The sequence below is a fragment of the Colias eurytheme genome, chromosome 21 (genome assembly GCF_061535395.1).
Source record: "Colias eurytheme isolate Ceu_HAF_F1 chromosome 21, ilColEury1 Martin Lab GWU primary, whole genome shotgun sequence".
Lineage (NCBI taxonomy): Eukaryota > Metazoa > Arthropoda > Insecta > Lepidoptera > Pieridae > Colias > Colias eurytheme.
Window position 1 is genome coordinate 10,112,461 of NC_143000.1, and position 17,490 is coordinate 10,129,950.

The window sequence follows — 17,490 nt, forward strand, 5'->3', positions numbered from 1 at the left end:
TATACAACATTTGTCTTTATTAATTGTCTATTCGTAATATCTAAATTAGCATCACAATAATCAGCGCATTAAAATAAACAGCTTAAGCAAATTAAAACGATAAAATGGAAAAATAATTGAAACTAAAATTTATGGCTACGATTGTTAATTCGACTTGAGGTAAAATTAAATTAAATTTACAACATAATTACAAATATAATACAGACAGTAAAATACTTGCGTTATCGGCCTATTTAGGAACTTAATTCATTCGGTACCACGCTTCGAAACCACAGATAATTAATGTGACAGAAAAATAATATATCAACTTAATGCAATTTTTTACCAAGTGCCATAAATGTAGATGGAATTAATTCACATAAAAGCGTAGTACCGACCCTTACTCTGTACCGCGATATCCGGGTTTCAAAAACATAATTGAGCATTTTCTAACCCACATAACAAAAAAATAGCACAAAAACACATACTAGCTTACAAGAATAAATTAAGACTTAGGACACAGAAATGCACTCATTAAGTCCCGTATAATCCGTTCAGTTGTACAAATCGCGCCATTTTTGACATTTGACATTCCGCCATGTTGCCACAGACTAAAAACCAACGCGGTGCGTTCCACTAGATGCTCACATAATCTTAATTTATTTTTGCCAATTTTATTGTGATGTTTAAGTAAATGTTAAGCGCAATTGTAGAATAAACATATATGTATAGTTATAAATAAACATGTATTATACCAAGTAGTGGAACGCATAGTAAATTTAATAATCTCAACGGTAAGATACATTCGCGTTTTATAATCAGCATGAGATTTGAATTTGGAATTTAGTTTTGTGTGAAAAACATATTTTAAGACAATAATTTATAAAACCAAAAACAAACGATTAAATAAACTTAAACATTAATAATTATGATGTCAATTTAAAAGACTTGACAATCATAATTGAGAAATAATTCACACCGGTATATTTATATTTAAATTGATTATAATTTAAATAAATATATCACTTCAAAATAATACAAAGTAAATGCTAAAATACAAATAAATTATTCGAAAAGGAGAGAATAAATTAAATAATATGAAACAACAACGAAATTATCTAATAATCGAGAAAAATACATCATAATTATGGATATCGTATTGAATACATCGCCAATAGTGGAGAAAATAAAAACAAAGCGCCGCTGTTCAACAGCGACGAACATTAAATTAAATGTCAAATAAAAAATAAGATTTGGCTCGCGAAACAAAATCAGCGTATACGTATTCAGATTCGAATGTTGCCAGAAAAAAAACCTACAATTCGATCGAGCAACGGCGGCAATAATATGTACAATACGCGAAACCAACTACCGACGCAATCCAACGCCGTATTTCCAACGCCCTTTCACTCCGACGTTAAACCGAACTAAAATGTCATCACCGGCGGGTGCCGCGAGATGGCGCTGAAAACAAACCGAAGCAACGAAACTCCTACGCGGCTACGGCGTAGCGCCTACACGGGCGTGTAGCTGCCGGCGGGCTTGTAGAACGCCTGGCCGGTGAGCACGCGGCGCCCGATCTCCTTGAGCAGCAGCCCCTTCTCCTTCTTGATCTTGCTGAGGAAGCCGCGGTTCTCGTTGGCGCGCCGCGACAGGTACGGCAGCACCTCCAGCACCGGCCCGTACGGCACGTACTTGTACGCCGAGTACCCGGCTTGACCTGTGCGGGAGATTGTAACGATTATTATATCTTAACTAACATTTAGGAAGAAGATACATTCAATTGAATGTTTGGATAAACTAAAAAACGATTAGAGAAATAAAAAAGTAAAAGTTTCCATTAACAGATTTTTTCAAAGTGGAAAATGTTCTTGCTTGTTATGTCGGACTTCTACTGTGAAATCCACGGCAGCGGACGCCCGGTTACACAACTTTAATAATTGTTTCTATGAGCGATCATTATATGTGCATACCGAGCGGGAAGGTGATGTGGTCGCACATGCCGAGCAGCTGGCCGAAGCACACGACCCGCTCGTCGGGCGCGATGCCGTGCTGCCGCATCAGCTCGATGGCGAACCGCACCGTGTCCTCGTTATGCGACGCCACCATTATGCCCAGCTTCTGCTGACGCTCGCCCTGCACACAACAAATATTAAAATATAATTCAATGCTCTCAACATTCAATTCATTCATCTAGTCATTCACCAATCACCATTCATCATTCGTAATTCATCATACATCACTCATGATTGAACATTAGTTTTTAATAATTTGACATAAATCGTTCACCATTCATCGTTCAATAAATTTTATTTGCGACAGAAATGCTATAAAACGAAATATTTGATATTAATCTAATATCACATTGTCCCGTGTTGACAAAATGTAAAAAAATACAATTTGTCAACAAACAATCGAGTTTATAGTCAGTTAAAAATCATCATATCAAATCTTTGAAAATATATAAAAATGAAAATCCGGCTCGAAGGACCACATGCTTTAACTGTATAGCTATTAGTTTAAATACATTGATAGTATATCTCACCTTGACTCTGCTAAGGATCTCCTTCAAGCAGCGGTGGAAGGAGTTAGTGGTCGCATCCACACTCTCGCACGTCGGGTCCTCGTAGCCCATCGCCGCAGCTCGCGCTCGCTCCTGCACAACCACATCATTTATGATACAACTTTAGTTCGCAATAACTGTTTACATAAAACATTACAACTTTTTTTGTATGATCTATACTATACGTAATTATAGGTCAGAAAAAAAAAAATTTTAAGTGAAACTTCTTTAGGCGCGGTAAGAGTAAATTTCAAGGTCATGGAATAACAGATATCAATCTGTTAATATTACCAAAAAAGTTTCACTTCTGACACGTGTGCTCTGCACACACGCTCTTTTTTAATACTTAATCAAATTTTTACTTTCTATTCTTCATTATGATTATGAAAACAAAAACTCGACTCTTAAATTTAAGTAGCCCACATATCACTACCACAAACCTGCTGATTACGATTACACCTACACATAAGTCAAAATCCTCCCAGCAGTTTGGGCTATAGGGCGTCCCAAACATACATACACTCGAAAAACATATTTCTATTTCTTTCACAGACGGGTATAGGTCGCGTCATGTAAAAAGAACGCTGACGGTTAAGCTGCGCATTGGCGATTTATTGGTCTATTTGGTGTTATGAGGTGGTATAAGAATAACAAATATGTAGTTGCGAAGCCACGACTCGAGAGCCTACTTCAAAAATAAAATAAGCAGCAAATTACTTTCGTGCTAAACTCAATACATACCAAAACACACCCCATCACTTTCATCCAGCGTTCTTTTTACATGATTCGCGTTATAATTACACAATAACCGCTCCTTACCTGTTCAATATAAGCGCCCCGCACAAGCTTGGCGCCCCAGTAGAAGTCCTGCCGTTCAGCCTGCTCGAGGTCCGTCACTATTTCATTGTATGTGTTCTTCAAGTAGGTTTGGTAAGTGTTGAATACCACGAACCTTCCCTGTTAAAAGAGAAAAACCATGAAAATCTAATGATTGTTGTTTTTAATATTGGAAGAGGCAGAACAGCACTTGTATAAAGGTAAATAAATAATATATAGCCACATAAAGGAGTTTAGACTATGAAAACGAAGCCTCAAATTGCTTATTTTAATAAACATGTTTTGCTGAGCGACTGCTGCTTTTTCTGAATACACCCAAGAAACTGTTTAATTTATTTACCTACAGGTTTTTTAACTTCCTTCCTTCTGAACTTTTATCAATGCTGTTTCCCATTTGGTTTAACTAAGTGTCCTAGAAACAACCATGTTTTGACCTACATCACGAACAAATTAACACATTGCCCTATCAAATAAATGCCTTACCTTATTATACCGCCTCATCATCTCCAAGCAGATCCTGGAGATGGCCGGCTGGAAGTACGTCTGTTCCGCGTCGATCATGATGCGCACATCAGCTTCAGCAGCCACCTGTATCATGAAAAGTTATATTAAAAACAAGCGGTCAGCCCCGGCTTCGCCCGTGGTACATATTTCGCAATAAATATAGCCTATGTTCTTTCTCAGGATCTAAAGATTATCTGTGCCAAATTTCATCAAAATCCAGTAGTTTATGCGTGAAAACCTACATACATACAAACCTATCCTCTTTATAATATTAGTATAGATAAGCACATGAAAAACGAACAATAAATTTAAAATTCGCTAACGGCGGTTTAACGGGTAGCAATCTCTACCAGACAATACATCATGTAAAAGGAAAAAAATAAAAAAAAACTTGAGTGCGCAAATCTCGCAAGATATATTATAAACTAACAGTGTATTAACACATTTATACATATATTAGTTTCATCTGAATGTTTGTATGTAACCAACTCTTTTAGAGCGTAGACGCACTATGCGGGTAGCCGCATTGCGGGTAGCCGTCCGGCTGACCGCAAGCACAATTATGTACGTAATATTCATTTCTATGCGCACTGTGCGGTCTGCGGTAGCCGCATCGCAGTGCGCATAGAAATGAATATTACGTACATAATTGTGCTTGCGGTCAGCCGGACGGCTACCCGCAATGCGGCTACCCGCATAGTGCATATACGCTCTTAGACTCGATTTTTAACAACTTTATACAGACAGATTTAATTTGAACACAGCTTTTTAATCAAGAATCGGTGACAATGCAATAATATCAAAAGTTTAAACGGTTTTTTTTTAACTATACTACTATTACAAATTTTTACTTGTAAATGTCTGCTGTAATTATCGCCATGTAAAAAATATTCTTCTCATTATACATAATACTAGCTACTCATCACGGTTTCACCTGCATAGCTCCGCTCCTATCGGTCTTAGCGTAATGATATAAACCCTATAGCCTTCCTCGATAAATGGGCTATCTAACACTGAAAGAATTTTTCAAATCGGACCAGTAGTTCCTGAGATTAGCGCGTTCAACAAACTTTCAGCTTTATAATATTAGTAAAGATACATACCTGTATAATATGATTGAGGCGGCGCAGCATATTGCGGAACATCTCCTCCTCCTTGGGCGAGATCTGCGAGATGAGCCGCCGCATCTGCCCCGTCTGCGGGTCGGGCACGCGGAACGAGTCCGACAGGTTCATGTCCTTGTCCAGGATGTTCGACCACGGGAACAGGTGGACTATTCTGGAGAGAAATTAACGGTTTGAGAAATTGTATAAAATACTAGCGGTCCGCCCCGGCTTCGCCCGTGGTATACATATTTCGCAATAAAAGGTAGCCTATATTCTTTCTCAGGGTCTAAAGATTGTCGGTGCCAAATTTCATCAAAATCGGTCCAGTAGTTTATGCGTGAAAATCATACATACATACATACATACATAATTACAAACCTTTCCTCTTTATAATATTAGTATAGATAATGTAAAGAATTTGGAATCGTGAAAATAAATGTTTGTGAAAATAGTGAAATTAAAGTGTTTTTTGACAGAGCTCATGGAAGGACATAAAAAGTTATGAGAAATTGATCACTTTAAAAATATTACTCAGTTAATAATTTCAAACGTTAAAGTTTGTAAAATTTTTTAACTTTTAATAATTTTTTGTGACAAACCGGCACTTTTTTAATTCTATAAAGGAATGAACCTCTAGATTATCCACACAACATTATATAAATACTGGTTAATGAATTAAGTTCTCCGTAAAATAACATGTGAAAAATCTACCATAGCTGCTACAATATCCTTATGGATGATAACTGTGCAACTGGCATAACCACCATAGCCTATAATTATGATAATAATCCAGACGTAGAAAATATTCACACTGTCACCGTGCTCATGACTCTTTCGAAACATTTATTTCTACCCCTGTCTGGCAATACAATGTTTTTAAGGCCTATAATGGTTAATAATGGAATCTTATTTCAGTCTAGCGTAATTTCTAGCACATTCTAGCGAGTGTCAAGTCTTACAAGAACGCAGTATCACTGACCGGTCCCAGGGGAACAGGTGCAGCACGCTGCAACACATTGCCACGTTATCTACACATTATAACCGCTATTACAATGGTAATAAGGTACGTTTTTGTGTACAATTCTGTTGTCAATTTTGGGACAAAATAATAAAGAATATTTGTAAGAAAACATGCCTTAGGGTCATTTAAAGTTGTAACGGCTAAAATAAGCATGTTATTGTGTGATTATTTCAGTCAATGTGTAACTAAATTAAATTCCTATTAGGTTATCTATGGATAAAGAATGATAAATAAATGTATAAATTTTATATATGTTCTATAATTCAAAAGCCTATTGTTTTTACATTAGCAAATACGTCGCGGAAAAATCAACAATTAAATTTGATCAGATCGTTTGTGTTTTAGTTATTGAATTAACTTTTCTCCTGGTTTTTTATTCTGTTTGCCGTGACTTTACAGTATCCCCTAACTTTATAGTGTCCCCTAACATTACAGTGACAATAACTTCACAATGTACCCTGACTTTACAATGTCCCCTAACTTTAAAATGTCCCCTGACTTCACAACGTACCCTAACTTGATTACCCCACACACTCACCCCTCCTTATCCGAAGTGATCTTCTTCATAAAGTCCTGGACCTCAGGCTTGGACGAGTGCTCGCCCAGGTACCGCTGGAAGTCCTCGATCGTCTTGTGGTGTGTGAGCACGTTGCCCGTACCGCCCGCTATTTGTTGCATGTAGTTGCGTGCGCGCATTATCACCTCGGACAGTTGCAGCTGAAATGGGAGATATTATTTATTGAAGTGAAACTTCTTTATCGGGGTTGGAAAAAAATTTAGTGTAACATTTTTTCGTTACGCGTGACATTTTTCCGTTACGCGCCATCTTTTTCTTATCCCTACCACGCGTGATTCGACGTATTCGATTTCGTTCGATTCGACGTAAAGTTGCATATAGTAAATAATTTTTTGAAAAATAAGTAAGAAGTTTCACTTCTTACGTGTGTACACTTGTACACGCACACATTTTTTTTAATCACAAATCCCAACATATAAAACAAATTTTATTAATTTATTCCCGTGTCTGTCCCTGTGTACACTTTGTTAAATACGACACATTTAATTTTGCGATTTTTGCAGGTGTGCAAAGTGTGGGTCGTAAAAAAATATATTTATTGAAACACAAAGTTGGTAGATTTAATCACATAATAATAATTACAAAAATATAAAAAAGCAGTGCTCAAAGGCATGGCATGAATTGAAAGTGTTTTTGGGGAATATCGTACACTCTTGGTACAAACACGCTGATGCACGTAATTGCGCATTCGTTTTATAACGACAGATGGTTACATAAGTATTTAATCAAATCAATGTGTACTCACAAGTAATTGTGGTCTGCCGAGAGCGGTCAACTTTATCGCCATCAATCCTGTGCCCTTTGTGATTGCTGAAATAATATTATGTTTCATTGAGGATGGTAAAATTATAAAGTGCCATCTATATTAATTTTCATTTCATTAAATATACTTCTTTCAATGAATATATCTATAGGTGCTAAAAGCTGAAGAGTTTGTTTGTATCAATACTCTAATCTCAGAAACAACTGAACCACTTTAAAAAATTCTTTCAACATTGTATATGGACACGATCCTTGAATACTATAATATGTATATGGACCTCAGGCGAAGCCAGGCGCTTTTCAAGTTTAAATGTGAAAGCGCCTGATTATTGACGCGTTGTTGTTTTCACAGCTGAATCGTTTTCGATAAATTTTTAGCAATGCTGGTGTGATGACGTAATAACAAAAATATTTGTTAACAAAACAAAGGCATAGGCCATTGTTTATTTCATATTTGTTTATACAACAACTGCTCACACGCATCACTCGCTAATTGGAAAAGAGAGTAAAAGTGATTTATTTAGATTTCTGTCCTTTTCTTTCCTTCCTAGCATCGTACAATAAACAACTAGACTCACAATCATGTTCAAAATTGTCTGAAGCAAAACTCTTCCTACGAGTTTATAAGGCAGAGTTTTCTAAATAGCGATACAATCCACTTTGAACATTACTACCACGAAATAATGTCTTAATTTCAATGAATGTTTTACTCAACAGTGCTCGAACCTTTTTATCAACCTTTAAATAGGTGCTTTTAAGTGTAGTTGTTTAGTATACATCGCTGGCTTTTAAAAACCCTAAAAACGCCTGCACTATATGCCCCATCAAATTCAGATTACACTTAACACATAATATAGGTGTCATTTTTACAATATTATATGGCTAGTACATAATTCTACCCCTAATATTTATATACTCACCAGCCACAGCATCAATGCTCTTCAAGAAGGCCTCCATGTTCTTCTCACAGGCGGCCTCGTTGAGGTAGAAGTAAGTACGGGCGCTGGTCACCTTGTAGCGCCGGTCAGCGAAGCGCTGCTCCACGTGGTATTGGCGCAGTTGGCCCTCTTCCGCAAGGTCCCCGCATACTGACACTGAGGCGCTGGTGGTAATAGTAGTAAATAGTTTAGAGATGGAAGGATATCATTCTTTGGGGAAACCTACTATAGGTGAGAGATAGACAGGATGTACTGTTTGAAATTCACACTGCGCCTGTAGTCCTTATTGAAACTCTGTTAGGAAATAGTTTAGAGATGGTAGGATATCATTTTTGGGGAAATCTACTATAGATGAGAGATGGCAGGACATATTGTTTGAAATTCACACTGCGCCTGTAGTCCATTGAAACTCTGTTAGGAAATAGTTTAGAGATGGTAGGATATCATTTTTGGGGAAATCTACTATAGATGAGAGATGGCAGGACATATTGTTTGAAATTCACACTGCGCCTGTAGTCCATTGAAACTCTGTTAGGAAATAGTTTAGAGATGGTAGGCTATCATTTTTGGGGAAATCTACTATAGGTGAGAGATAGACAGGACATATTGTTTGAAATTCACACTGCGCTTGTAGTCCTTATTATAAATTGAAACTCTGTTGTTATATCTTTCTTACACATTGCAACTGAGCAATTTTGTAATATTTTGTATCTGGAGACAGTGCAAAAGCGAATTTCTGTTTATGTCTGTTAGACTTTAACAAATTAATAACAGCACCGATTTGGATGTAATTTGGAATTAAATATATGTAGTTAAGAAACCAGGATAAGTGGGATTAGACGGACGGGCGAGCACACACGTGTGTGTGTCCGACTGTGTAGTCGGACGGACGAACAGACACGCGCAAGGATACACATTATAGGAAATTGCAAACCGTCGCAGCGCCCTATTTACTAAAATGTATGAAATACCTAAAATTTACAATTTTTTTTCAACGACGTCATAATTTTTTACTACAATATTATTAATATACGTATACTGTATAGAGTTATAGACGAACAGAGTGTGTGGTATTTGGGAAGGTGTGTAAATACTTTTACATCATCAGAACGTCTCTCATCTGTCGTCTCAGATCGCAGCTCAAACACATTTTTAAATATCCCATTCTTATGAGTTACTATCCAACATAATTAGTGTTAATTATAATTGTTTTCGTTTCATTTTTATTATTCTTGTAATAATATGTTTTAAAGGAATTTTGAACCTCGACACTAATTGCATACTTACTCAATCGAACTTTGAAATGTTTCAAGCCTTGATAATATGACAAATGTATACCATCCCGAAACACTTTCCAGCCTGCTTTTACGAATAACATAGTTCGTACCTTGTACTACAGAATGAAATCAACATAATCAATTCAAACATTTTACTTTCCTAAAAAAAGAATCGAGATGCCAACTTTATAAGACCGTTTATAGCACATAACATGACCAGAAGTAAGTCTTTTACGTGTACAATTACCAATTTTACGAGCGAAGTTAAAATCACGCGGTCTCGGACACGCCCCCATATTATTTTTAAAGCAATTGGCTCAAAGTCAGTAAAATTTTTACGTAACAAACGATGAAACGAAATGATTTTCAGCCAAGGACTCGTGTCGTGTTCTTTTGTTTGCAGTTACCAAGCGCTTCTCAATAGTAGATTTATGTCACGTTTGTGAGATTTAGTGGAGATAATTTTTAAATTATTGTTTCTTTTACTAGAAAAAGGGCATCCCCGTTACTTTGTGCCTTTTCGCTAGACATTGGCAACACTCCAGTTTCCATTTGCAGAATTTTTATTTAGCCTCCTTTCAGTTATGTACTCACTAGTCACTACCCAGACTAACCTATTTTACTATAATATTGCCTCGTAACCAGAAAATTTCTTAGCAACCATTAGGTAAAATAGAACACGGTATGAACGCTTTATGTAAGCTCTAGCGTTATTTCGACCCCAATACCAATTACATAGAAGCTGTGTGTGGGTGTTCTCTTGAACGACCTACTCGTTTATAATAAATCAATCGATTTAGGAGAAGTCTTCCTAATTTGTTTTCATTCAATATACCACCTTTAAAGGTGCTAAAGTCAGTTTTCCGTTTATTTCACACCATCAAAGTAGGCTGGATATTTAGACACCAAGACAGTGGGCGAAATAAGACTATACCATGGGTCATGACTAATCAAAAATGACGATAGACCACCGTCACATAAATTACCCTCAAAATACACATCAGATGGTAGATAACGAAAGTTTTGGCATCCCACAGAACCACGTGGTTGGTGTTATTATTATTATTTCACTGTTATGTAATAAGTAAAAACTGAACGCACATACCGCGGGAGTGAAGCCAATATGTGACCAAACTGGCCTCGAGAGTGTCGGAAATGATTTTGCTTTTATCTCAAGTCACGGTGAGTAACTGTTTGCTTCTGGGAGTTTTATCAAAAATCCATGTTTACGTCTATATATTTGCTTTGCTGTTTTTAATTAGACTCGAGGCTTTCCTACCGCATAAACCAGGAGCTGTCGTATCCATTTTTCACGAATTATGTACCTATACCTAGTATTTTTCCGAGAAAAATGTTATAGTTATTATCCCCCCAACCAATGCATGTAATTTTTAGCTTTATCCCTCATTTATTGAATATCAAAACAAAGACCCTCTTTACACGATCTACACTACACTACATCCCCCTACCCTTCACCTCTAAGGTCCAAAACTACATTCAAATCAAAATCGATCACTGGTTACCCAAGTTCCATTTCAATTTCAAGTATTACCCAAAAAAACGCATACCAATATCAAGTTACAGAGTAGTCTAACAGAGCTAACTAATTTTCCGACACTAAGTACGAACAAAAAAAAGCAAAACATAAAAACCCGGCTATAAGCAGTTCTTGGATACTTCTAGCCTCCTTCATGATCAATTCAGCCAAGCGCAAGCTTGAACTGCCGCTGAAAAATTAAAAAAAATATATAGTTGACAATTCTACAAAATGTTTGTCTGCTTCAGTGAATAATGAATATCAACTGTAATATTTTGGCTTGTTTCGGTATATATTAGCAACATAACTGTTAAATTTGGCCGAGTTTCCGTAAATATTTGCCACAATATGTAGTAATCTGTACCGATATTATCATCGATTTATCGACCTAGAAGCATTGAGTTACAAATCTGAAGAAAATTATAATATAAATCGTATTGGCTAAGACGTACCTAGTAACAACGGATCTACCTTTTTAATAACGTATTTGCTAATGATATTTGAGCTATACCTTTAATAGATTAAGATACTTAATGTAAGAAGTAAAACTAATCGGATTATGGCCTTTTGAATTGTTCTTTTCCCACTCATTCAAATGCCCCCGTTTGGTAAGAATGTTGAGGACTTTCAAAATAAACGAGAAGTCTTACTTTCGGTACTTACTCTGGCACTACATTTTCACATTACTGAAAATGTATGAAATATCCCATAAACCCCACCTAATTCATAAACAAACATGTCAAATATTGTAATATCGTTAACGAGCTGAAAATAGTTTTCGTAATTTCTAATTGATTGCACACGTGACACTCAAGGTTGGCTGAAGCCTTTTTAAGTAAAATCACGACTTCATTATAATACACAGGCCTTCGAAACAATGGGAAAAATCATTCCAACTATACAACGGCCGTCCCGCTCGCACGTGCGACGTAAGGATATAGCTGTCCTTGTCGTCACTCGTGTCAAATGTGTATTAGCGTCATTTACGAAGCCTCTGTGATTTTTTTTGATGTAAAAACGAATAATGTCCCATTTGGATGAGCTTGATAAATGATGTAGGTAGTACAGGAGGTTGCACCAAAAATAATTTTTCTAAAAATACTTTGATGTTTATATAAAGGCGAGTGAAATTTCAGGAAGTCCAAAATAAAAATTATAAATTTGTAACATTTAAGATTTAATTTTGGTTATTTTGTTTGATAATAATGGAATGAATGAAAATTATATCGTATCTAAGTATCACTTATAACTTATAAGTAGTACGAAGTTATCTCGGGAACTAATGGTGCGATTTGAAAAATTCTTTCAGTGTTAGATAGTCCATTTATCGAGGAAGGCTAGTATATATTATCATCTCGCTAAGAGCAACAGGAGCGGAGCACTGCGGGTAAAACCGCGGGGCACAGCTGTCAGCTAGTATTAAATATTTCAAAACACCAAGTAAAATTGTGTAAAATTACCTGACTTCGCGCTTCTCAGCCTCCTCCTGCGAGAGGTCCTCCTCCACGGAGTAATCCAGGATTGATTTGACGCCAAATGAGCGCAATCTGTGGAATACATACGAAATTTATATGAAAAAAGACCATATACTATATAATCTATACTATAATATTAGAAAGTAAGTAGTTACTAGTAATGTAATCTCAGGAAAGGAACTACAGGTCCGATTCCGAAAAATTATTTCGGTGTTAGATAGCCCATTTATCGAGGAAGGTGCTATATATCATCACGCTTAGACCAACAAGAGTGGAATAATGCGGGTGAAACCGCGGGGAACAGCTAGTGATGAATAAAATTAACTTTTACAATTTAAATATTAATAGTAATAAAAGTGATGTATTAACTGTTAACTATGTTCAGTGTTTATTCAAATTTTTCTTTTTCCTATATTTAAAAAGACAAGCTTTCTGCGGTAGCAATTACGCGTTTCCGTAATTTTTTGTAGAAACCCAATGAAGAACATGATATTAATTATTAAAGCATATACCCTTGACTCATATCTTTATATATTCATTTTCTATAGAAATACTTACGATATAATTTCAACATTACTATGAATTAAAAAAAATGAGGATATGCGTCATTTTGAGGAAGAAGTACAGGAAATGTAACAATTATTCACTGTAATTAACTTTCATACGTCAATAGTGTATTTGTCAAGTCATTCTTATTAATAAACTGAATCGCTACACACTTCTAAAATCTCATCAAAACCGCTCCAGTGGTTTTCGCGTGACGCCAGAAAGAAAATTTTTGTTATAATGAGGGTAACTAACAAATGCCTCAACTGATTTATAAAATTGCTTTAGAAAACTACATCTTTACAACAAACATGTTTTTTTATCCCGGTTGCGATGGTTTTAGATTCAACCATTGTTGACAATAAATACAGTGGATAATCGCATGTTGTACGTATGTCTGTATGTTTATAAATATGTTAAATACGAAGATATTATCTGCTAAGCTCATTAAACTAACCAGATATACACTCGTCAACAAAGTCTAGGGATATTTTGTATTGCATCAAATATCTATAAATCTATGGACTTTAATAAGAGAAAGACGCGTGATTAATTATAATGTTAAATCAATTTGAACTGATATCAAGTAAACAAATAAGTCTCACCTCTCAATAATTTGACTTATAAAGATAAATTATTCAAAAAGCACGTCTAAAAGATCCCTTATATGTTAAACAAACATACAATTCGATCCCACAAAAAATATAGTTAATCGCCATGTTGTGACTTGTGACGTCATAGCTGTCAATTCAAACCTTTGATAAATCTTTGTAAAGCAATTACGTTTTTATTCAAATTTGATGTACGAGCCAGGAAAAATATAATAAACTAGGGATGTAACGATACCGATACTGATACCGATATATCGGCCGATATATCGGCAAGCCGATATATCGGTATCGCCGATAATAAATCAACCGATACCGATATTTTTTTATTAAATTCTTTCTTTTCTTTTATGTTTTTGCATTGTATTCATTCATATTGTTTTATTTCTGTTTCTGTAATAGTGTTAAGGAAGAGCGGAACCTCCTGACACAAGCATTTTATTTGCTTACTAGGAGTGTTCCAATCACAAATTTGTTTATGTAAAGGAAAGAAATAAATAATTTTGAATTTTTTTAATTTTTAACGTGATAACGTTTTTAAAATCGTTTTAGTCGGGTGACATGTTCATAAACTTGTGTCACACCAAAACCTCACGAGCGCGATCGCAGGTATAACGAGAGAGAGATGGGCCGATCTCCCGTTTCATCTCGAGCGCTGCCACTGCATTATGTTATCACGTAAACATCTCGATCGTAAACCTACTTTACAAACAACCAATTTTTTTGATATCAAATAATTCAAAAATCCGCGCCCAATGAACGATGCGGGAGGCCGCCCGCGCGTGCGCACTTTGTTTTCTGAAAAAACTCTACCAATACTGCCGTCCTTTAACTAAAAAGCCGTTAACCCTCAAATGGTCAATTTTCAGTTTTAAAAGTAGGGTGATAGAGTTCAGAATTCTCTATCTTTCTGTCTAAGAATCATTTCTCTAGCATTAATATGAAAATATTGTAAGTCGTTAAGTAACACAATTTTCAGCGATTCCATAACTTGAAAGCGTCTAACCAACACTACTTCGCTAAATTTCCTTTAAAGTACCTTAACCGCCAGATTTAATAATTATTTTTTAGCTTTTTACTTGACTAAAAGTACGTTATCAGATTATACTTGACTATAGGGACGCAAAAGGACTATAACTGCTTTATGATATGCTTTCATATAACGATTCCAATGGAAATCCTTACCTTATTTGCAGTTACTCGCCCTTAACGCTTTTTTAGTTAAGTAATTTTATTTAGGAAAAATTCTAATAACACTTTTTTGCTTAGCTACAAAGCAGCTAACCCTCATTTTTTAGCTAAAAGGCAGTTATCCGATTCTGGTGATGCATCAGTTTTGGGGATGAGAGTGATGATGAAATAATGTCGCTCCCAAGCAGAGTACCGATTGTTTTTGATTTTCTTTTACAAGACGTATTGTTTCTGATCAGGTTTACTAAGTTTTAAACAATCTAGCAGCTAAATTACGGAAAATATAACAAGTCAAAGTCAGACAGTCTGTACTATTTAATTTTTAAAACTATTTATTAATTATGTAATTTACCCCGTGGGTGGAATTAGTAATCGACTGTCAAGCAATGTACTAGAGATGGTGATACAAAAATTGTTAGGAGTACACTACCTTTGACCCGCTGACGGGGAGTCCATTTTGCAACTATTGCTATTTTTTCTTATCTTTATATGTATTAGATTATTAAGATTTGTATTTTTTACATTGTAGCAAATAAAAAGTTTTCTACCTCCTGCTATTTTCCACATATTCTGGTATATTATATTTTCTGAATGTGGATGAAAGAGTCTTCTAATCATTTGATAAGCGGTTCTACATTATTTATTAAGAGCATCCCACATGTAAGAGCTTGAAGCCCTATTGAAACCAGGGTGTATTTTTTTAAAAACCTTGTGCACAAGTCTTAATTTTTTTTTCAGGAAACTATTTATGTTTACATTGTTTGTGGTTCTATATGTACTCACATATCCGTGACTCGTATGATGGCTTCGCAGAAGAATATTTATAAAATAACGTTAAAATTGCAATTCTAAATGAATATACGGTTCCAAAAAAGAAAAGCGAGAAGATTTATCTCAATCTTAACCCCTTAATGAGCCACTGTAATGAAATAAACGTGAACATGACGAGAAATAAAGGTTAATTTTATCGAAAACTTAAAAGAGTCATTTAGTAAAAGAGTTTAAAATACTTGTTACTCACAATAAGACGCTAAAACCATTAATTTAGATAGTGTTTAAATCCTTAATACTTAAACCTAAAAGCTTTTGATCCTTTTCCTTTCCATTGGTTGACCTAGAGGATGTAATTCCCGAGAGCAAAGCCTCAGACAGCAGCAAATTTTTAACATTAGTAAGATTAAAATTTAGTACAACTATATAGAATCATAGTACAAAAGCATCCAAAAGCCCTTAAACGCTGATTATAAAGTTTTTGAAATTTAAATTAAAACGAAAGTCATAGCTTAAAAGTAGTTATAGTAGTATAGTAAAATGAAAATAAAAATACTAAATTACTTAGCTAAAAAGTCGCTATGGTATGTGAACGGCCGTCTTGTCCAGTAAATAGTTAAAATTTTCAGATTATATGCTGAACTAAACGAGAAAAAGTGAATTTAAAAATAAATTATAACAGTTTTTGGGTAAAAACTAATATTTATCTATACTTATAATAAATCTGTAGAGAGGCCAATTCTGTACATGAAATATATTTAAAAAAAAAACTATGAAGGGGTGATAAGGGATCGCTACTGATGCCAAAAATGCAATCAGTAAAATTTTTGTCTGTCTGTCTGTCTGTCTGTATATTCGTTATAGAAACAAAAACTACACGACGGATTTTAACAAAATTTGGCACAATTATTCTTCATACTCCTGGGCAGGTTATAGTAAAAGAATCATGTAAATCAGTGTAGAAACACCAAAGTTATACATGAAATACGCTATAAGTCATCGCGCGTGAATACAGAATCATGCATAAGGATTATTTTTGTGTATCAGTTGCCGCGTTCGACGCGCTTCGCGGCGGGAGCTATAAAAAGGCGGCGGGTCTGCACCCGTTTCGCGTTGTCATGGCATCACGTGTGAACGGCTGAACCGATTTCGATAATTCTTTTCTATTATATTCCTTGAAGTACGAGGATGGTTTTTATGTAGAGAAAACGTAAATATGTACCACGGGCGAAGCCGGGGCGGACCGCTAGTATATAATATAATTAAATGTCGATCGATGTATCTCACAATAATTATTGTAAGTGTCATAATTTTTAAGAAATAACGATTTCCGTGTTTTTTGCCATTTACTCGAAACTCACTTCGTGGGCTTAACGGCTTTCTAGTTAAAGGACGGCAGAAATGCAGAATAGTAAACTTTTATTAGGTACTGATTATATGTGTATTACTCAAAGTTTAACTGACTTCGTAAAATAATAATACTAAAATAAATGGTTTTGTTGTTTTTTGATTTGGCATTTTTATTTAAAAGAATACGATTAACAGTTGTCTCTGTTAAATGTTGGTAACTTTTTATGCATAATTCACTATTTATTTTTCTACCAAGCCATCGATATCGGTATCGGTATCGGTATCGCCGATACATTACTACAAATATCGGTATCGGTATCGTATCGGCAAAATCATGTATCGTTACATCCCTATAATAAACGTTATTAATATGCAAAAAGAATAAATTCCGAGTAATTTCTTAAAACTTTTTTTCTCACATGACATGTGACATTTGACACACAAAAGG

At 35.3% G+C, this 17,490-nt stretch overlaps 1 protein-coding gene across 1 annotated transcript in view; it reads right to left on the reverse strand.

Moving 5' to 3' along the window:
• slgA (proline dehydrogenase slgA) overlaps positions 1-17,490 on the reverse strand; it is a 40,512-nt gene continuing 23,022 nt past the window's right edge. Inside the window, exons 3-12 of the mRNA XM_090114340.1 lie at positions 12,562-12,648; positions 8,270-8,451; positions 7,333-7,397; positions 6,549-6,727; positions 4,987-5,161; positions 3,863-3,967; positions 3,362-3,499; positions 2,525-2,635; positions 1,953-2,115; positions 1-1,699 (exon numbers count right to left, since the gene is read on the reverse strand). Coding sequence (XP_089970466.1) covers positions 1,494-1,699; positions 1,953-2,115; positions 2,525-2,635; positions 3,362-3,499; positions 3,863-3,967; positions 4,987-5,161; positions 6,549-6,727; positions 7,333-7,397; positions 8,270-8,451; positions 12,562-12,648 — 1,411 coding nt within the window. The 3' untranslated portion in view covers positions 1-1,493. The remainder of the gene's footprint in view (positions 1,700-1,952; positions 2,116-2,524; positions 2,636-3,361; positions 3,500-3,862; positions 3,968-4,986; positions 5,162-6,548; positions 6,728-7,332; positions 7,398-8,269; positions 8,452-12,561; positions 12,649-17,490) is intronic.